The sequence below is a fragment of the Oryctolagus cuniculus genome, chromosome 17 (genome assembly GCF_964237555.1).
Source record: "Oryctolagus cuniculus chromosome 17, mOryCun1.1, whole genome shotgun sequence".
Classification (NCBI taxonomy): domain Eukaryota; kingdom Metazoa; phylum Chordata; class Mammalia; order Lagomorpha; family Leporidae; genus Oryctolagus; species Oryctolagus cuniculus.
In genome coordinates this window covers 53,232,181-53,253,775 of record NC_091448.1, presented here as the reverse complement: position 1 = coordinate 53,253,775, position 21,595 = coordinate 53,232,181, and the positions used below count along the sequence as shown (strand labels likewise).

Here is a 21,595-nt window from a genome sequence, read left to right as displayed (position 1 = left end):
GGGTTCAGACGACACCCAGGTTTCTGTTCCGAGAGGAGAGAGAGAGAAGCAGGCTTGGGGGGAGGTGTGGATAATGAACTTGCCTGGGACTTGGTGAGCTGCAAGCGCCTGGAGGACATCGGGCTCACAGTGTCTGGGGAGGAGGGTGGTGCATGAGCCTGGAGCTCCGAAGAGAGCTCAGAGCTCCTGCATCACTGGCCAGATGCAGCACCAGAGGGGGAGGGGTCCCGAGGCAGTGCCCCCTCCCTCCCGCTGCACCAGATGAGAATACAGAAGCGCCGGTGACCCGGTAGTGACCGCAGACTCTTCTGTAGAAAGGGCCTCACGGCAGGATGTGTCTGGGAGGAGCTTCGAGGGCCTTGGGGAAGGGGAAGGAAGAGGAGGGACAGAGCTCGCCCGAGTGGTGCTCGGCCGAGTCCTCTGCAGAGCTGGAGGCTGGAGTGGAGACCAAAGCCACCCTGTGTCCCTGGGGGCCGGTGGCCTCACCGAGCAGGTCCTCAAGGGAGCTAATCGCTGCAGGACTTGGGAGCTGAGCAGCTGCAGCCAAGCAGAGGTGGGTGCTGGCTGGGAGAGACAGGGCTGAGCCGAGCGGATGGAGGGGCTGGGAGGGGAAACCCTGGGGGAGGGGCACCAAGGACCCCCTGGCTCTTAGGAATCCAAGACCTGGTGGGCTGTGGGGCTGGCCATCCTGACAAGGGTCACCCCAGGGTGGCTGTTGGACCGTCTGCCGAGGTTAGACCGTCCTGCCCATTTTCTTCAGATGAGACGATGCGGGACCCTCTTCCCGTATCTTCTCAGATCTTGCACCTGCTGACGGTGATGGGACTGATAATTCAAGGGGGGCTGCAAGAACTTCGGGGAAAGTGGAATTAAAAGATAGATGATGTGGGGGGCCAGAAAGCATTGAAACCCACGCACAAGAGGGCAGAGCAGCTGCTGTAAAGGACACCAGAGAGAGCTGGTAATGAGCCCATTGTTAAGCCGGAAGACTGAGGCTTGGGGAGATGAAGCAACTCTCCAAAGACTGAACAGAAGGTCTGGGGGGAGCAAGACTAATCAGCATCCTGTCCATCTGTCTGTCACCTGGTCTGGCCGATTCTTCCCCACACTCCTGAATCCAGCCTCTTTCCCAGGTGCAGCTCCTCTGACCAGAGTCCGACCAGAGCCTGGGCTCCCGGCTGGGAGGAGCTCATTCCGGAAGTGGAGATACAGAGGCAGGGGACTGACACAGAGAGGGGGAGAGACGCCAGGGGAAGCCGTGGGCACGGGAGTTGGGGAGAGAGGCCCGTGGGCGTGGGACCAGGGTGGGCGCAGGGGATGGCGGCCCCTGAGCTGAGGCTGCAGGGGAGGCAGGGCCGCGGTGCAGTGATGCGGCCAGAGACCTGCAGAGGGGAGCCAAGTGCGGGAAGCCACAGAGAGAAGGTGGGTGCTGAACCCAGGACCTGCGTGGGGCTGCGTGCGGGGTGGTCCAGCGCAGAGGGCATGGCGCGGCGGTCAGGGCTGGGGGCATGTGGCGTCTTTTCTTTCAGCTCCAAGCGGTTTCCCAGTTTCCTCTCGTTTGGCTCCCGTGAGGACCCTGCGAGGTCCCCTGAATGAGAGGGTTTCCAGCGACCCGCCCGGGCGGCGCTGGTGATGCGGAGGCGGGGAGCGCCCTGCCCTGCTGCCGTGGCCTCCGCTTACCTCCATGCCGGCCGGCCGACAGTGACCCTAGCCCGGCCCCGGGGAACAATACCCACCCCCTCGAATCCAGGTGCTTCCTTCCCAGTCGGGGACGGAACAGCTGAGGAAGCAGGCCTGTCCGTCCCCACAGCCCGCCAGGAAGACGGGGTCCTCACTCACCAGTCCCTGGGGTTGGGGAGCCTGAGAGAGCCCTCAGGGGCCTCATGGATTGGGGGCTGAGGGTTAAAGGAGACCCCTCCCATCTTGGAGCTCCGCCTTCTCACTTCTCCCCCTCCCCCACTCGCGACCGGCAGCCCACTAATCACAGGCTCTGGACCCCTAAACCAGGCCTGTGGTGTGGCAGGAGTCTGCACCCAGGCCCTGGGGCCTCCGTGGTGGGAGGAGAGAGAGGCAGGTGCAAGGGCTCTGCAGATCCCGCCCCTTTGTCCTGTCACAGAGGGGAGGGGGGAGGGAAACAGATCCCTGTCTTTCTTCCCCGGCTTCTGTCCTGCAGGTCTGGCGCTGCAGGAGGCCTGGGCGGTGGCTAGCGGATGCTAGGCCAGGGATGTGGGGAGGGGTGCAGGGGTGGCCTGCAGGGGTGCAGCGGACCTGGAGCTTTCTTCCCCAGACGCTGGTCCCCAGCCAGTCTTCCTCAGCTCCTCCCCTAAATCCTCTTCCTTCATTTCCCTCCCCTAGCTGGGAAGTTTTCTGAACAGCATCGCCTAGCAGATACAGCTGCCAGCAGGCTCCACTGCATCCATTTAGTTGAAAGTCACAGTTAGAGAAAGTCTTCCATCCACCGGTTCACTCCCCAGATGGCCACAAGGGCTGGGGCTGGGCCAGGCCAAAGCCAGGAGCCAGGAACTTCTTCCAGGTTCTTCTGCATGGATGGCAGGGGCCCAAGCACTTGGGCCATCTTCCACTGCTTTCCCAGATGCATTAGCAGGGAACTGGATTGGAAGTGGAGCAGCCGGGACTCGAACCAGTGCCCATACAGGATGCGGGTGTCACAGTGCCGCCATGCCGGCCCACATACAACTGCCTCCGCGGTCAGTCCTTGGGCCTATTTTGCCCCAAGCTGTGACCAGCCATGTGTGTGCACCTGCCCAGGAGACCATTCACTGCTCATGTTCTGTGTTTAAGGAATTCCGTTTCATTCATTCCTACCTTCGTTCATCCATTCTTCACGTCCAGTCTTACCCCTCTGTCAGGATTGTGAAGGATCTTAGATGCGTACCCTACTTAGAACTAGCACATGAGCCTGCCAGTTTTGTGGATACTGGCGGAAAATATGAGACTCCCAACTCAGAGACAAAGGACTTTATTACTCTTAGCACAACAAGCAACATGAATGTCGTAGTCCTCAGTTCCCTTGTCCCTAAGTCCCATAGGGGCAGCAGAGAGGCCAATCCAAGCGGATACTGTGCATTGCAGCCAAGGAACCCCGACCTCAGGAGACCCCAGCTTCATGGTGGGCTGCACGCAAACCTGCCCCCTGAAAGGGGACATGATTATCACGTTGGACAGCAAACAGATCTGCCCTCTGCCCTGCAGGGAGCGTCTCTAATTTCCTAGGCTGTTTAATATGCCAGAGCCAAACCTCCCATGCACAGACACCAACCTACAGAGGGCTGTCGCCCTGCACCCCTCGTCTTATCCCCTGGCCTGCTGCACCCCAGCCACGCTGGCCCTGGGAAACACCAGGCACCCTCCCTCTGGGCCCTTTGTCTCCACTATTCTGTTTGCTCGGGCCATGTTTCCTGCATAGCTGGTTCTCTGTCTCCTTCAGGTTCCTCCCCCAAAGGTCACCTCCTCAGGAGACTCCTAGAGTTGCCTTTTATTTATTTATTGTTTAAGATTTATTATCTATTTGAGAGGTAGAGTTACAGAGGAAGAGAGAGACAGAGAAAGGTCTCCCATCATCTGGTTCACTCCCTTAGTGGTCGCAACAGCTGGAGCTGGGCTGGTCCAAAGCCAGGAGCCAGGAGCTTCTTCCAGGCCTCCCACATGGGTGCAGGGACCCAAGGACTTGGGCCATCTTCTACTGCTTTCCCAGGCACATTAGCAGGGAGCTGGATCAGCAGTAGAGCAACCAGCACTCGAATCAGTGCCCATATGGGATGCCAACACTGTAGGTATCAGCTTTACCTGCTATGCCACAGTGCCAGCTCCTGAATTCTATTTTAGTAGCACACACACCATCTAATATAAAATTTATTTAGCTTATTGCCTAACCCCTCCATTCCCAACATGCCCACAATGATGCAAACTTCATGAGAGACATTTTAAATTATATTTATTGGAGAGGGAGGTGGAGAGAGCTCCCTCCCCAAATGCTTGCAGTGGCAGAGGCTGGGCTGAGGCCAGGAGCCATGAACTCCATATCCAGGTCTCCCTTGTGGGTGGCAGGGACCCAGACACTTGAGCCATCACCTGCAGCCTCCCAGGGTGTGCATTAGCAGGAAGCTGGCATCAGGAGCCGGAGCTGGGTGTTGAAGCCAGATGCCCACATCTCACCTGCTCGACTAAATGCCTGCCTATTTTTTTTAAGATTTATTTATATGAAAGTCATAGACTTTCATAGAGAGGAGAGGCAGAGAGAAAGAGAGAGAGAGAGAGATCTTCCTTCCGATGGTTCACTGCCCAGTTGGCTGCAAGGGCCGGAGCTGGGCCATCTTCTAATGCTTTCCCAGGCCATAGCAGAGAGCTGAATCGGAAGTGGAGCAGCTGGGTCTCGAACCAGCACCCATATGGGATGCCGGTGCTCCAGGCCAGGGCGTTAACCCACTGCACCACAGTGCCGGCCCCAATGCCTGCCTATCCCCATTTGCTCCCATAGCACTAGGACCTGGAGCAGTGTCTGACATACAAATGGCACTCAAATGCTCACTGAATAAGTGGATCCATCTGTTTACTTAGGTCTTCAGTTGAAGACCTGGTTCTCTGCCTTGTGGGACAGGGCTTGACATAGGGGAGGGGACTTCAAAACCTTCACAGAAAAAATAGAATTAAAAGTTTATTTTGATGCAAACAGTTTTTAAATATATGCATAATTTTTTTCATAGTTCACATTTTCCACAAACTTTTTGAAGTCCCCTCCTACTCGCAGTAGATGCCCAAGGACTGTTGAAAAGGTGGAAGTATGAACGCTTGTGGTGGGTAGCGGGTAGCAGGAGGCGAGAGGCCCTGTGGTGGGTGGCAATGGAGCTTCTCCCGAGGGGCTGGTGGGCTGGCAGGTGGTGCTCCTGGACTGCCACATTCCTGCACTTCCTGGGAACCTGAGACGGGGCGGGGCAGTGTGAGAGGAGCTCTGATTGGTTGGTCAGCACCTTGCACCTTGTTTTGTGGCACAGAAGCCGCAGTCAAACATCGCAGCCGGGATTGACCAAGATAGGGCCCGAGATGGGTCAGCCGCCGTAGGTGGCGGAAGCGGCGTGGGCGAGCGCAATGTCCTTCTCGCTGTCGTGTCTGCCCTCGCTTCCTGGAGGACTTCTATCTGTCTGCTTTGACAGTGCTCTGAGCGTCAGTGTCATCTGTTTCCTGTACTATCTGTTGCATCAACCATGAACAGCAGACTTGGTTCCGTCCTTGCCTGAGAGCGGCTGAAGGGACAGTGACCGTCTTCCTACAAGTGCCTGGCACCCATCAATCCACCAATATTTATGAAAGGCCTTTAGCATGTTGTAAATAACGTCAGCTAATGGGGACCCAGCAGAGATCAAGATGGAGTCCTTGGGGTGGGCATTTGCCCCATCGGCTAAGACCCTTGGTAACCCGGTGGCATCCCACAGTGGGGTATCCCGAAGCTGAAACCCAGCTCTGGCCCCTGACTCCAGCTCTCTGCCAATGCAGACCCTGGGTGGCAGCATTGATGGCGCAAGAGATTGGGTTCCTGCCACCCACCTGGGAGACCTGGATTGAGCTCCCAGCTCCCAATTTCAGCTCCAACAGGAGGCTGTTGTGGGCCTTCGGGGAGTGAACCAATAAATGGGAGTGCTCGCTCACTCTCTCTCTCATAAATAAACCAGACAGCTAACAAGCACAATAGCAGGCATCAGGTGCTATGGAGAAGTGCTGGGACGCACCATGGTGTTTGTTGAATGACTTGTGGGCACTGTGGGACAACCCTAATGCCCATTTCATAGCAGGCTCTCTGTAGTTAGTCTTTCTCTTTGGGATCTAGGAGTTGACCCACGTACAAGAGTACTGCCGAAAGTTCATGGAAAATATTAGATGCTTATTTTGGTCTAAGAATTGTTTTTGGAATCCATGCATAGTTTTCTCATAGTGTACATTTCCATGAATTATATAGCTGATGGGTCCCCAGTGTGTCTGCACTCAAGGGCCGGGCAGGTGACATAAATGATGGTACAAAATGCAGAGTGCGGGCACGGTGGCCGCTGGCACCTGCCCGCGTTCTCTGTGATGGAAGTCGAAGGCAGCAAGGCCCCTGCCACAGGAGCAGGTGCGCCTCACCGCCAACTATGGTTGCACTGCAGAATCGCAGGCCCCGTCTTCCCAGATCCTTCAGTGTTCTGAAATCTGGAAGTCTTTGTTCTGATGTGAAGTCTGACTTTCAAATATTGACCACAGGCTCAGTGTTCCCCCTTCTTCGGGGCGGGGGGAGAAACGGATGAGCTGGGTAACAGGCAAGAATGATGCTTGTGTTTTGCTGTATAATGCCTTTTAGATTGTTTTAAAGATTTATTTATTCAAAAGGCAGGGTGACAAGCAGGGAAAGAGAGGAGGCGGGGGGAGAGGGAGGTCTTCCATCCACTGGTTCACTCCCCAAATAGCGACACAGCCAGGTCTGGGCCAGACCAAATCCAGGAGCCAGGAGCTCCATCTAGGTCTTCCACACAGGTGGCAGGGTCCCGAGCTCCTGGGTCAGCTTCCCCTGCTTTCCCAGGTGCACTAGCAGGGAGCTGGATTGGAAGTGAGGCAGCTGGGACTCCAGCCAGGGCTCCAATATGAGGTGCAGGTGTGCCAAATGGAGGCTTAACCCACTGCACCAAAATACCCATGCCCCTTTACAGATTTTTTAGCCGCATTTCACCACGTGGATGTTCCCTCATTGACTCGCCCACCTCCACCATGCGGAGTACTTCCAGGAGACGGCCAGCGAGCACACAGAGCGCCCGAGGCCGCAGGTCCATGGCTGGGAGTTTGCGGTTCCTTTGCAAGACGGCGACTGCGGCTTTGCCTCCGTGGTTACCGCGCAAGGCGAGCGAGGACGTGCACTTGTCGGGACTTCCAGCCTTCCGCAAGCCGGCAGCTGGGCGGAGGAGCAGAGAGGCCTGCGCAGGGCCAGCAGCTCACGCAGGAGGTGCCCTTGTTGGAATATAAAGAGGCACAGCTTCTCAGCACACGAGTTACATGGACGGACAGATGGACGGACGGATGACAAAACCTCGCCCTCCCTGGCTGGTGGCAGTGGGACTGAGGGCTGGGCTGGAGCCCCTTCCTCGCCTCCACAGCTCAGGAGGATTAGGCCAGAATCACACAGCAGGAGGCGTGTGTGGGAGGGAGGTCGCCCTCACCCTAGCGGTGCCCGGGGCGTGGTGCATGCTATCAGCGCCTGCCAGGGTTCCTTGGGAAAATGTCCGCCAGGACCTGCTTCATCTCCCAGGAGGTTTAGGCCATCCCTGAAGTGGAGACAGATGAGGCGCTGACGCATTTTAAGAATGGGCTGGGTTCTGTCGTTTTCATTTCCTGTCTAGGTGGAGGCTTGTCCCCTAGGGGCTGTTCCCCCACTCTGCTGTGGTCAGCAGCCCCCAAGGACGGGAAGAACCGACGGAGGGCTGCGCTGGAAGGACCCACCACCTGCGCTACCTGCATAAATTTCTGATGACTGAATGAATGAATGAGGAGAGTTCTGGCAGAAATCATTAAAGCTTTCTAGAATTTTCTCTTCAGTTGAAAATCAGGGGGCAGGCATTTGGCCTTGTGGCAGAGCTGTCACTTCAAGTACCTGGGTGTGAGTCCTGGCTCCATTTCCAATTCTGCAACCCCTGTGGGAGACCCGGATTAAGTTCCTGGCTCCCTGCTTTGGCCTGGCCCACCTCCAGCTATTGCAGGCATTTGGAGAGCAGAACCAGCACATGAGGGCCGGCTCTCTTGGTTTCTCTCTCTCATCAGCTCCAGAAAGAAAGAAAGAGAGAAAGAGAGGAAGAGAGAGAGAGAAAGAGATAGAGAGAAAGAGAGAGAGAGAGAGAGAAAGAGAGAGAGAGAGAGAGAGAGAGAGAGAAAGAAAGAAAAAAGACAAATACACCACCCAGAGACTTCTCAGCTCTCCACAGCACCTCCTTGGCTGTACATTTCTCTCTTCGTTTTTATTTGTGTGGTTTCCTTTCCTTCAAGGCCTCCTATGGAGAGAAGCTTGCCTGTGTGGTCAGTGTGTTTCACTAGAGCAGAGGGGCTTGGTGAGGGGCAGGAAGGGTTGCAAAGGCAGGGGAAGTGACCATGACCCTGCACTTGGAGCTGAGAGCTGAGCTCTAGCCCTGGTGGCTTTTGGTGAGACCCTTCCACTTTATTTGTTCATCAGATATTTCTAAAGATGTATTCCTCTTCCACTTGGTGTGGTGCTGTCCTATGAACCAGGCACGATGGAGGGAATGAGACACACCAGGAGCCAGCGTGTGGGGGTCTCATGTTCTGAGCAGTAGCCGAGAAAGCCAGTCACGACACGGGAAAATTTCCCATGAGGTGTGTGCTCCAGTGTGATTGGGACGGCTGTTTTACTTAGAGGGGTCAGGAAGGCCAGGTGAGGTTCAAAATGAGATCTGAACACTGAGGAGCCAGCTCTGGAGAAAGCTAGGGGAGGGTGCTCCAGGCAGAGACGTGCAAAGGCTCTGAGGTAGGGACCTTGTGTGACCTACATATCATACATAGGATCAGGATGCAGGGTGCAGAGCATTTTCTTTGTTTTTTTTTTTTTTTTGAGATTTATTTATTTGAAAGAGATAAACAGAGAGAGAAGGAGAGAGAAAGAGAGAGAGAGGTCTTCCTTCCACTGGTTCACCCCCCAATTGGCCGCAATAGCCAGAGATGTGCCGATCCAAAGCTAGGCGCCAAGAGCTTCTTCCGAGTTTCCCACGTGGGTGCAGGGGCCAAGGACTTGGGCCATCCTCCACTGCCTTCCCAGGCCATAGCAGAGAGCTGGTTTGGAAGTGGAGCAGCCGAGACTAGAACCGGCGCCTGTATGGGATGTCGGCACTGCAGGCCAAGGTGTTAACCCGCTGCACCACAGCGCCGGCCCCCCAGAGCATTTTCCTCACCCCCTCTGTAGTCACCCACTCAACCCCTCACAACACTGCTCTGCCCTCTGACTGTATCATGTCCCCTTTTCTAGAATGTTGTATCCCTGGCAGCATACAACATGTAACCTTTCAATTCTTGCTGTTCTTACTCAGCAAAATGTCTTTGAGGTACATGCGTGTTGTTGCATGTAGTTCTCTTTTTCTATTTCTGGGTACAGTATCTCATCGTGGATATGTCAGTTTGCTTATCCATTCACTCGTGGCAGGCATCGGGGTTGTCGGTTTGGGGTACTTAAAAATAGAGCTGCCGCCCATATCTAGGAACAGATGTTTTTGTGAATGTAAATTTCTATTTTTTAAAGATTTTTAAAAAGATTTATTTATTTGAAAGGTAGAATTATGGAGAGAGAGGGAGAGACAGAAATAGAGGTCATCCATCTGCTGGTTCACTCCCCAAATGGCCACAATGGGCTGATCCAAAGCCAGGAACCAGGAGCTTCTTCTGGGTCTCCCATGCGGATACAGAGGCCCAAGGACTTGAGCCATCTTTTACTGCTATCCCAGGCCATTAGCAGGGAGCTGGATCAGAAGTGGAGCAGCTGGGACTCAAATTGGAGCCCATATGGGATGCTGATGACAAAGGCAGAGACTTTTAGCCTACTATGTCACAGCGCCAGCCCGTTTTCATTTTTCTAGAAGAAATAGCTGCTGGTTGGAGAGCAGGATCCCATAGGAAACGTGGCTTAGCTTGGTGAGAAGTTGTTTTCCAGCTGTGCCACTTTGCGTTCCCACCAGCCGAGTATGGGCGTTCCACTTCCTCCACACACTCACTAGAACTCTCTCCTGTCCATTTAAAATGTCTAGTCATTTAGTAGGGTTAGCCCATGGTGTAGCCAAGGTGGCTGGTCTTCAAAAATTCCTGGGAAGTGTATACTGGGAAAAACTATGCATGGACTTCAAAAAAAAAATTTTTTTTTTATTTTTTACAGGCAGAGTTAGACAGTGAGAGAGACAGAGAGAAAGGTCTTCCTTCCATTGGTTCACTCCGCTAATGGGTGCTACAGCTGGCCCTGTGCCGATCCAAAGCCAGGAGCTGGGTGCTTCCGCTCGATCTCCCATGCAGGTGCAGGGACCCAAGCACTTGGGCCATCCTCCACTGCACTCCCAGGCCACAGCAGAGAGCTGGACTGGAAGAGGAGCAACCGGGACAGAATCCGGCGCCCCAACCGGGACTAGAACCCAGGGTGCTGGCACCACAGGTGGAGGATTAGCCAAGTGAGCCATGGCACCGGCCTTCAAAAATTTTTTGCACCAAAACTACCTTGTTGGGACATGTGCAGACAAGATCTAGTCTGAAGCAAAAAGGAGGAGACATCAGTTTAAGAAGATTCCAGATCAGAACAAAATGAATTCTGCTGAGAATAAAGCAAGAATGAGCATCAGATTGGTGAAGCTTGGGTGAAAGAATGGTGAAACCAGAGATGTTTTCTGAAAAGTTCATGGGGCAATGCCCCAAAGAAATCAGTAGTTCACAAATGGATAACTTGCTTACTTATTTTTATGTATTTATTTGAAAGGAAGAGGGACAGAGAGAGAGAGAGAGAGAGAGAGATCTTCCATCCACTGATTCATTCCCCAAATGCCTGCAACAACTAGGATTGGGCCAAGCTGAAGCCAGAAACCTGGAACTCCATCCAGGTCTCCCATGTCGATGGCAGGGGCTCAGATACTTGAGCCATCAACTGCCACCTACCAGGGTGCAGGAAGCAGAGCCAGGACTCGAAGTCAAATACTCGGATGTGGGATGCAGGCGTCTCACGCTGCACCTTAACTGCTGTACCAAATGCCCCCCCGCCATAACTCATTTTTTTTAATATGTTGCTTATTTATTTGAAAAGCAGAGGTAGACAGAGATCTTTCATCGGCTGATTCACTCCCCAAATGGCCACCATGGTAGGAGCTGGGCAAGGCTGAAGCCAGGAGCCAGGAGCCAGGAGCTTTTTCCAGGTCTCCCATGTGGGTGCAAGGGCCCAAGCATTTGGGCCATCCTCTGCTGCTTTCCCAGGAGCATTAGCAGGGAGCTGGATTGGAAGTGGAGCAGCTGGGACTTGAACCAATGCCCATGTGGGAATCTGCAGCAGCTTAACTTGCTACACACAGCACTGGCCCCCAGATAACTCATTTTAAGAAGACACAAGACATTGTTGTTGATGCAGCCTGCCGGGGCAGACTATCTGTGTCAATTTTCGGGGAAAAAACTAAACTTGTCCATGCACTAATTGAAGAGGATTGTGATTAACGTACAAACAGCAGCCAACACCACACAAGGAGACTTCAGGAAGTTAGTGGGAAAATGGAACTAAAAGAGTTTATTTTAGTGTAAAAAACCTTTTTGATGCAAAATATTTTTTCGCAATATTAGAAAATATAAATAAACTCATGCTTTTAATTCATTCTTCTATGAACGTTTTGAAATACCCTCATAGAGACATCTCAGTTGGCTGACCTTTTACCATTCTGACTGAAATTTTATTTTCTGGGCTGGCACTGTGGTGTAGCAAGTAAAGCCTGCAGTGCTGGCTTCCCATATGGGCACTGGTTGCAGTCTCAGCTGCTCCACTTCCAATCCAGCCCCCTGCTAATGGCCTGAGAAAGCAGTGGAAGATGGCCCAAGTCTTTAGGCCCCTGCACCTGTATGCAAAACCCAGAAGAGGCTTCTGTCTCCTGGCTTGGGCCTGGCCCAGCTCCAGCCCTTGTGGCCATCTGGGGAGTGAAACAGGTATTGGAAGACCTTTCTCTCTCTCTCTCTCTCTCTCTCTCTCTCTCTCAAACTCTAACTTTCAAGTAAATATATAAACCTGTTTTTAAAGATTTATAAATTACCTTTATTTTACATACATTTTACTGTATTTGAGACATTTTTGTGTGTGACTAGTTAATTTTGCAGGATGTGAACAGAACTAAAGTCTGTGACAGTGGACATAGCCACTGAACCTTTCCATCTTCTATGTAAAGAAATCTAGAATTATGATTTAAAACCATATAACATGTGATTTTAATTTTCTTAGCACTTTTCTTTGTAAAGAATTAAAATATAAAGTAGTTGATGTGTAATAAAAGTAATAAAATTCAAAAAATTATTTTCTGCTCTCTGGGTGCAAACTGCTCCACCCGGATGTATTCCAGACAAGAGCAGAGCTCTTCATGAAAGTGTTGAACTAATGGGCTCAAGACCCTGAAGTGTTTCTTAGAAGAATCATAACAGGAAAGGAAACCTGGCTTTCCCAGTACAATCCTGAAGACAAAGTGTAACCCAAGTAATGGCTACCAAGAAGCGGAAGGATCAGGACGCTGCAAAGCAGGCCGGTGGGACGAAGACCACTGCAGCTGTTTTTTGGGGTTGTTCAAGGCATTTTGTTTGTTGGCTTGCTCGAAAGCCACAGAATGACAGCATCAGCTTATTAGGAGAGTATTTGGGGAAAGTTAGTCAAAGCCTTGCCCGAAAAATGCCTGGGAATCTCCACCAGGGTCCTCCTCCGACGTCAGGGTGCTCCTGTTTTCTCATCAAGCAAGAGCAATTTGTGAGTCTTGATGGGAGATCACCAGTCCTGACTTGGCCCCTTCTGACTTGTTGTTGCTTCCTAATCTTTAAAAAAAATTTTTGGGTAATCTTGGAAAATCTTTCTACAGTTAACATTGTGAAGGGGTCTGCATGGACATGGTTCAAGTCCCGGGAGCCTCAGCTCTACAGGGATGGACTAAAAGGCAGATCTCATCACTTCCAAAAGTTTCTTGAACTTGAGGGAGCTGCTGCTATCTACTGGTCTTTCAATTCCGTTCTCCCACAAGCTCTTTGAAGTCCCTTCGTGTAGGACATGCGTCGTTCCTAATCCTGTCATTTTCTCTCTCTGGATTAGTTTTCCTAAGTCGATGTCAGTTCTCTCGGGTATTTCTAGGGGTCCTCCCCTTCCCCCTCCCTCCCCCCCAACCCAGGGGTCGGGCTGAGCAATTCCCTTGTCCTCAGTGGGGAGGTCAGGGATGGTGGCCAAGGGTGTGGGCTCGGGTGCCAGGTGGTGTCTGCCTCTGTTACCTGTTTGAATGGTTGTTTGGTTTCTCTGTGCCCCAGTCTCCCCATCTGTAGGAGAGGTGGAAAAATGGTACCTCCCTCACGTGCTTAATATATTCATAGTAAACAGCTGGTGGCTTTTAAACACTTAGAGGCATGCCGGCTGCATACTGAGCACCACGTAAGGATTGTTTAAGCGCAGTCACCCCCCAGCATCCACAGTGGATTGGTTCCAGGACCCCCACAGGTATCAGCACCTGGGAATGCTCAAACCCCTTATGGAACACCGTGAAGTATTTACATAGAGCCTGCACACCCTCCCTTATACTCTAAATCCTCTCTCAATTACTTCTAATGCCTAACACGTTATACATGATGGTCGTGCTGCATTGTCCAGGGAACGATGAGAACCAAATCTGTACATGTTCATTACAGATGCTTTTTTTTTTTTTTTTGAACCTTGGCTGGTTGAACCTGCGGCTGTAGAACCCATGTGGGTGAAAGCTAGCTGTATTTCTCCAAGAGCTCTAGCCTCTCCATCATTTAAATATTTTAGTGACTTAAGTATTTCTTAAATATCTCTAGATTGTGCTTCCCCCATCATGCTAGAGACGCAGGGCCTCCAGGATTTCCTCCACGTCTCAGACACTACTTCTTCACCTTCCCGCTACTCACGCCACCGCCTCTTTTGCAGAAGCACCTCTGTGCAGAAAAGCAACCGCTCTGCTTTCCATTCCGCTGCCTGGGGCGACCACATCCTCCTCACAGACTCCGCGGGCTCCCATGGAGAGCTCAGGTCAGTGTGCTGGGGGCTGTGGGGGTTTGCCAAGCCTGGCGGCTGCTGCTTGTTGGGATGGGGTTGCAGGGGGACATCCCCAGGGCTGGCAGGGACCCCTGAACCCAGCCAGGCTGAGAGACCCCAACTCTGCGGCCCGAGGGGAAGAACATCTTGAGGGGTGGACACCCTCACACCTGCTGTGGGAGGCACTGATTGTTTGCAGTCACTGAGCTGATGACAAAGTAGCCAGGCTTTATCACCAAACACGGAGACGATTTAACGAAAGCCTAGATTGCGTGTACAGTGTATCAAGGGGTGATTAAAAAAAAAACACTTGGCAAACATTAACTCTCCTAGTTTTTATGATAACCCCATAAGGCAAGGATTCTTTTCCCAAAGGGGAAACTGAGGCATGGTATGGGCAGGTATTTTCCCCAAGGTCACATCAGGCTCTGGACCTGGCAGTCTCACCCCCACGCCCACACTCTGGCTGCCTTGTAGAAGTGTCACGAGAAGTCTAGGAAGTGGTGATGTCGCTGTGACCTCATTTTTCTGGAAGGGAAACTGAGAGTGAGAGTGGTTAGGTAATCCTCTCAAAGCCAGGACCGGGGCCTGGGTGATGCCAAGGCTGCGTCAACAAGGACCACAAGGAAAGGGGCCGGCTCCCCTCAAGATGTGCACCCGCTAATGATCAGCCAGCAAGCCCAAGGCCACACCAAGGCCACCAGGCACGGACACTGATGAAGGGGAGGGGTCTCTAGGCAGGGACAGGTGTCTGGCTGCCATCATCCCTACCACATGGATCCTCCCCGCACTCCACCCCCCCTCTGAGAGCCTGGACCTATCAGAAGCAGTTCCACAGAACCAGGGACCCCCAGTGAACCCCACGGTCCCAAAATTCTGGGTTGTCTTTAACCAGAGGGGTTGGGGCTGAGGACCAGGAATGGAGCACCACTGTGAAAACCTGCTAATGTTTCAGAACCAATTTCCTTTGTGCTCATTTTGCACTGTGTTTATTTATTCGAGAAGCAGAGAGAGAGAGAGAGAGACAAATAGAAGAAGACAGGCACAGAGAAAGAGAGAAAGAGAAACAGTAAGTGAGAGAGAGAGGGAGAGAGATCGCCCATCCTCTCTGGTTCACTCCACAAATGCCCAAAATGGCAGGGGCTGGGCCAGGCGGAAGTTGGGAGCCAGGAGCTCAACCCAGGTCTCCCATGTGGGTGGCAGGGACCCAACTACTTGAGACAACCTGCTACCTCCCTGGGTCAGCATTAGCAGGAAGCTGGAAGTGGCCAAGCATCTTCCTCTCTAGGTGAACTGTTCCCACTCACTTTAATTGTAATGATAAACCCATTGTAAATGATAAGCCCTGCTGTCTTCTAGGAAGAGACAGGTGCCAGGAAAGTTTCTCTGGATGCAAGCAATAAAAATTGAGGTGGCCAATGTAATCTTTTGTCTAAAAAGTGACCAAGCATTGAAGAAAAGCTGAAGTGCCAGATACTAGAAAGAGCAGGGGACAGGGCAGATCTGCCACCAGGACAGGGAGGGGTAGGTGGAGCCCAGGCCTTCTTCCTTCCTAGCCTTCCTCTGTATAAGGCTGTGGAAGACGGGGGAGGAGGAGGAGGAGGAAGATGGGGAGAGGAGGAGGGGGAGGAAGGTGGGGAAGAGGAGGGAGAGGAGGAAGGAGAGGAGGGGGAGGGGGAGGAAGATGGGAAGGAGGAGGGGAGGAGGAGGAGGGGGAGGAAGATAAGGAGGAGGAGGGGAGGAGGGGGAGGAGGAAGGGGAGGGGGAGGAAGGAAGATGGGGAGGAGGAGGAGGAAGATGGGAAGGAGGAGGAGGAAGATGGGAAGGAGAAGGGGGAGGAGGGGGAGGAAAATGGGGGAGGAGGGGGAGGGAGCCTAACAGGAGCAGGTGTCTGGCCCAACACAAGACCCTGCTTGGGATGGCTGCCTTCCACATCAGAGTGCCTGCGTTCAACTCCCGGTTCCACTCAATGCTTGCTTCCCTGCTAAGGTGCACCCTGGGAATCAGCAGGCGAGGGCTCAAGTCGTCGGGTCCCTGCCAGCCACGTGGGAGACCCAGACTGGGTTTCGGGGCTCCAGGCTTCAGCTTGGCCCAGCCCTGGCTGCTGCAGGCATTTGGGGAGTGAACCAGTGAATGGAAGACCTCTCTGTGTCTCTGCCTTTCAAAAAATAAATGAACAAGTAAATAATAAATGAAGAGCATAGTAGTTATGATGCTTGTCAAGTATGAATACGGTACATCACTGTATGTGCCACACTCTTACACGACTGATGGCATGCAGGTGTGTCTACACCAGCACCCCCCACAAACATGGGAGGAATACGCTGGCCCATGACGTCAGGATGGCTGCCACGTCACCGGGCAATACGACGCATACAATCTACAGAATCAGCATTGTATCCGTGGTCTGTGGTTGCCGGAAAGGCTGTGCTGTGGTGTCGGACTATCTGCAAAGGGCCCCGGGGTGACTGTGGAGGCTGTTTAAGTGCCAAGAGCCGCAGTCCACGAGGCAGAGAGACCCAGGAGAGCCCATGTTCCAGGTCAAGGCCGGAGGCAGGGAGGTCCCGCTTGCTCAGGGGAGAGTCAGCCTTCGGTTCTATCGGTTCAGCTGATTGGCTGAGGCCAGCCCCGTGAGGGCGGGCCTTTCCTGCGCTGAGTCAGTCTGTCCACCTAAAAGTAAAACACACCCTTACACCCTCCCAGACACACCAGGGCAAATGACACCGTGTGACATCTGGACACCGTGTGACCCAGTCAAGCTGACACGTGAAGTCAGCCGTCCCAGGGGCTTGGGGTAACCCCAGGAAGACATGCAGCGGTGAGCTTGAAAAGGAAGTTTAAGACAATTTCACTAATGTCAGGAGGGGGTCGGGGCCCCGGAGGCCCCCAAGAATTACCTTTCTGAACAGAGGTTGGATCTCACCCAAACAAGCTGGCAAACGACACCAACTTGGTCCAGCTGAGTTGGTTCGATCTCCTGCCACCACCAGGAACCCGCATCCCGACACCACGATCTTCGTCCTGCCCTCTGGCACAGCTGTCCTCCCCGAGCTCTGAGCTGCTTTCTCTCTCTCTCTCTCTCTTTCTTTCTTTTTAAGATTTGTTTATTTATTTGAAAGGCAGAGTTACAGAGAGGCAGAGGCAGAGATAGAGAGAGAGAGAGAGAGAGGTCTTCTATCTGCTGATGCACTCCCCAAACAGCCGCAACAGTCAGAGCTGGGCCGATCCGAAGCCAGGAGCCTGGAGCTTCCTCTGGGTCTCCCACATGGGTGCAGGGCCCAAGCACTTGGGCCACCTTCCACTGCTTTCCCGGGCGCATTAGCAGGGAGCTGGATTGGAAGAGGAGCACCCGGGCACCCATACAGGATGCAGGCACTGCACCCTGTTTTACTCACTATGGCATGGTGCTAGCCCCAGTTCTGAGCCTCTTGTCACCTGACCTCTGACACTTGAGACATTCCATTTCTTTCTCTCCTTACCCAAATCAAATCCAGCTTCAGGCCCTCATTTTTCCAAGGTCAGCGGGAAGCCAGTGTCACTCACTGGGGACACTCGGCCCTTCCTCAGGAGCCTGTGAGAAGTCTGGACAGTGGGCAATGCGTGAGGTCTTCCATGCGGCGGAACTGAGGGACCGGTTTGTTGGGGAGCTGCCTGGGAGGCCATTCTTGTGCCTGGCAGACACAGCCTGTCACAGGCACGTCACAGGCACGTCACAACATGGCCTCCAGGGCTCTGCTGCTCTCTTCAGCTCTTCGCTGCCTCCAGCAAGCTGTGGCTCAGCTGTCCCTGGTGCCCCCGCTTCCCCAGCACCCCAGAACTCTGGGGCCCTCACAGTCTTGGGGAGTCCAACCTCCTCTCCTTGAACTGCGTTGCTTCCTCTTTAACAGAAAGCATCGGCTGACAGTGCAGCCTGACGGAGGGGCTGGGTGGGCTGTCTGGGGCCAGGCAGAGGATATGGATGAGGGTGGGGGCGGGGGGGGGTTCTGCTTTGTGTCGAGCTGAAAGGGCCAGCTGCTCCCCAGCCCCTCTCCACAGTGTCGTGCAAGAAGGTGGCCCGCCCAGTGCCTCTGAATTTCCGAGGGGTGCCAGAAACCCCAAACTTTACCTAAAATCTCCTGATGTGTTCATGTTGGCCATTAATTTTTTTTTTTTTTAAGACACTGCACAAGCCCAAACAAAACATGTCTGCCAGCCAGATGTGGTCCAGGGGTGGAAGGTTTGCTCTGGCTGCCCAGACTTTCAAAAGCAAAGATTTTTTGAGATTTGTCTCCCGGGGCTCCCAGGAAGCTTCTGTGATTTATTCTGGAAGGTAAAAACTTAGCTCCCCTTGCAAAGTAGGGGGGACCTGGGGGCTCTAAAGATGAAGGCGTGGCTGCCTTTCTGCTGAGTAGGGAGGGAGGGACAGTGGTCATGACCTTGAGTCTTTCTGAGCAATCTGCAGTGGGAGAGGGAGAGAGACGGAGTGAGGGAGGGAGAGGAAAGGAGAAAAGGGGGGAGGGAGACAGGAGGGAGAAAGGGGGGAGAGGGAGGGAGGGAGGTGAGTAGGGAGGAAATTTGTGAATGACTCACCTTGCGTTAGCTCACGCAGGCAGGCGGGGATGGGTGGCTGGAAGGACAGACCGACCAGCCCCCAGGCCCAGCTAAGCAGTCTCTGCCCCAGCTGAGGCGCCGCTGCCCTCCCCAGCAGATCCAGCAGGTGCACAGATGCCCACTCTCAGGCAGGAGATTCAGGGCCAGGCCTTGGCCATGACAAGGGTCTCAAGGTGGGGACAAGTGAGAACCAGAGGAAATTTGGGGGCTTCAGAGGCACCTGCCAGCCCCGGAGCCATGGGGGATGGGCCGTGTGGCCAGGACACAGTGTGCCTTGGCCTAAGCGCATTTTTCACTCTCAGACTGCACCTGCTGATTTTTATTTATTTATTTTTAAAGATTTATTTATTTATTTGAAAGGCAGTTACTGAGAGAGATTTTCCATCCACTGACTCACTCCCTAAATGGCCACACAGCTGGGGTTGGGGCTGGGCCAAGCCAGAGCCAGGAGCCAAGAAATCCATTTGGGTCTCCCACGTGGGTGGCCGGGGCCCAAGTACTTAGGCCATCCTCTGCTGCCTTTCCCAGGTGCGTTAGCAGGGAGCTGGATAGGAAGTGCAGCAGCTGGGACTTGAACTGGCGCTCGCTCGTATGGGATGGAAGCATTGCAGGCGGTGGCTTTACCCACTGTGCCACAGCACCAGCCCCACTCCAACACTTTTCAAATGCCCATTGCTTCTTCTTGGGCTGCCTTCATGTAGGCTGACATTTGTGGAAAATCATTGCAACAGGAGCGAGAGAGTGAGCTCTGCTCCCCACACGGAGCAGACAGCCCGGGGCTTCACAGCCAGTGAGCAGAGAGAGGGGTCCAGAGAGGTCGGGGCAGCGGGATTCTTGCTGGAGGCCGGTAGATTCTCACACACTGACGGTGGAGAAATGCTTGATCCGAGGTCAGGAGCGGGGTGTTCACTCTGAACCGACTTTGTGGGATTCTCGCTGCAACTGGGCTGGGCTGGGCAGGTCAGGGAGAGTGCAGGGTTCCAGACTCAGGCCTAGTGGAAGAGAGGGCTCCAGGGAGCCTTCGGAAGGTTTGGCCAAGGAGAGAGAGCATCTTTGTTACCCCTTGTCTTCGTGTTTGTCTGATATGTTTCGCTCGGTTGACTTGAGGTTTTTAGCTTCTGCACAGATTGAGGAGTTAATCACATGTATTTTTTTTCCTAATACACATGAAAATCAGTGTGTAACTATTTGTATTTTGAGACTGTGTACCACCACCTAACGTGGCTTTCCCCTTATCTGTGGAGGACACGTCCCCAGCGGATGCCAGAAGCTGCAGAAAGTACTGAACCAGGGCTTTGGTGTTTATCCTGTACGGCCCATAGCTTTGCCCCGGAGCACTGGAATTAACCTTTCCTACCATATTTTTTTGTTTTGTATTTAGGAGGCAGTGAAAGACAGAAAGAGAGAGCGCACTGCCATCCACTGATTCACTCCCCCAATGCCCACCCCGTGGTCAGGACTGACTCCAGAAGCCAGGAGCTCCATCCAAGCCTCCCACATGGGTGGCAGGGACCCATCACCTGCTGCCTCCCAGGGTGCACGTGAGCAGGGAGCTGGAGTTGAAAACAGAGCCAGGACTCAAATACAGGCACCCCAGTATGGGACGTGGGCAGCCTGACCAGTGGCTGAACTGCCGGCCACGCACCCACCCCCTATCCTGCTGTGCTCTGTGCTCTGGTGTCCCCCTGGCCTCAATCCTCTTGCCCTTTAGGGCCATTATTAGGGCAAATAAAAGCTGCCGGAACACAAGCCCTGGGGATACCCTGACAGTGGATTCCATAGCCCGGACAGCTAGGTCACTAACGTGCCTGGGGGAAGTCGTGTGCACAGCCTGGACACCCTGGACAAAGGGCTGAACCACACACGCAGTCTAAAACCTGTCAATTGTTTGCTTCCGGAATTTTCCACGTAATGTTTTTGGCCCGCAGTCGACCACAGATAAAGGGGAAGTGCTGTGCGTCCCACACCTTGGGCTGCTTTTACAAAGAACCCAGAAACACTGATGGAAAGGCCTGTCCCAGCTCGGCGTGCTGGCTCCCAGCTCTAAGCTGATAATGTTACCGGCGCGGCTTGAGGCTCATGGGAGAAGCTCACAGCACTTTCGGTGGTGGAGTTGGGGGGGAATGGAGGTGGGGGCAAGGGTGAGTCCAGGGGGCTGAGCTCCAGAAGCTGCTGGCCTCAAAGTTTCCCCCTCCCCCAACCCACCCGGCATAGATGTGGAGCTGGATCTGCAGAGGAGCGTACAAGCTGTGCTCCGGGAGCTCAGCGCCCAGGTCCCCGCCCTGCAGAGCAACCAAGGTAGGAGCCAGCAGCATGCAGCCTCCCCTACCCCACCCCAGCCTGCTCCGCCCACACACCCAGCAAAGGGCCCCAGCTGAGCCCCCTTCCCGCTGGAAACACCTGGAGAGGAATGAGCTGGCTTCTCTGCTCCCTGGTTCAAGCGCTCCCCTCCCCCACACCCCGCCACCCAGCAGAGTGCCCTGGGGACCTGTTGCTTTCTCTCTTAGCTACCTCCCTACTCCACTTCCAAACCCAGCCTCCCCCGGGCACTCTAGCCTGTGGGACTTCCAGATGTGCCTCGGGGTCCATACCCGCAGCTCTGTGAGTGCCTACCCGTGGCTGTTGTCCCCACTTGTGTCCCACCCCCTGCTGGCTTCCACCTTGCAAATTCACTGTGCACCCACATGCACCTGCAGCCAAGCCCTGGCTGCGGCGTCGGAGCCAAGTCTGGCCAAAGTCACGGCCAGCGGCTGCTGAGGTCTGGGTCCCCCGCAGCAGGCATGTGGAGGTGGTCCCTGCACAAGAAGCTCGAGCGAGATCCTGCTAGGAGTCCCACGCTGGTTCGCATTCTGCTCAGGGAACTGGAAAAGGTGGGTTCCTGGGGGCTAGAGTGGAAGGGGAGCAGGTGCAAGTGGACATGAGCAGAAGAGAGGCTCACGGGTCCTGGGGCTCAGTTGCACTTGGGTCATTTGTGGGTGTGGCCTCGACCACACACATCTTCCTCCTATGCCTGTGCAGAAGCAAAAACTGTTTGTCTGAGAGGCACTGCTTCCGGGTTCCTGCCTGAGTCAGTGCTGCCCCTCCCCCACCTCCCACACCCATGCCACCCTGGTCCCAGGCAGGCTGGGACCCTTTCACTCCCCTTGGCATAACGGTCGCCACCTTCTACACCATCTCCTGCCCACCCCCAGCCAGTCCTGCTCGGAGCCTGGGGGAGTC

At 53.9% G+C, this 21,595-nt stretch overlaps 1 protein-coding gene across 3 annotated transcripts in view; it reads left to right on the top strand.

Annotated features, from left to right (window-relative positions):
• Positions 1–367: 367 nt before the first annotated feature.
• The window catches only part of PIK3R6 (phosphoinositide-3-kinase regulatory subunit 6), a 46,047-nt gene continuing 24,819 nt past the window's right edge, over positions 368–21,595 (top strand). Inside the window, exons 1-4 of one of the 3 annotated variants that reach the window (XM_070060053.1) lie at positions 368–553; positions 13,679–13,780; positions 20,591–20,674; positions 21,073–21,246. In XM_070060053.1, coding sequence (XP_069916154.1) covers positions 20,591–20,674; positions 21,073–21,246 — 258 coding nt within the window. In that variant the 5' untranslated portion in view covers positions 368–553; positions 13,679–13,780. The remainder of the gene's footprint in view (positions 554–13,678; positions 13,781–20,590; positions 20,675–21,072; positions 21,247–21,595) is intronic. The other 2 variants (XM_070060054.1, XM_051825189.2) reach the window with 2 other exon arrangements.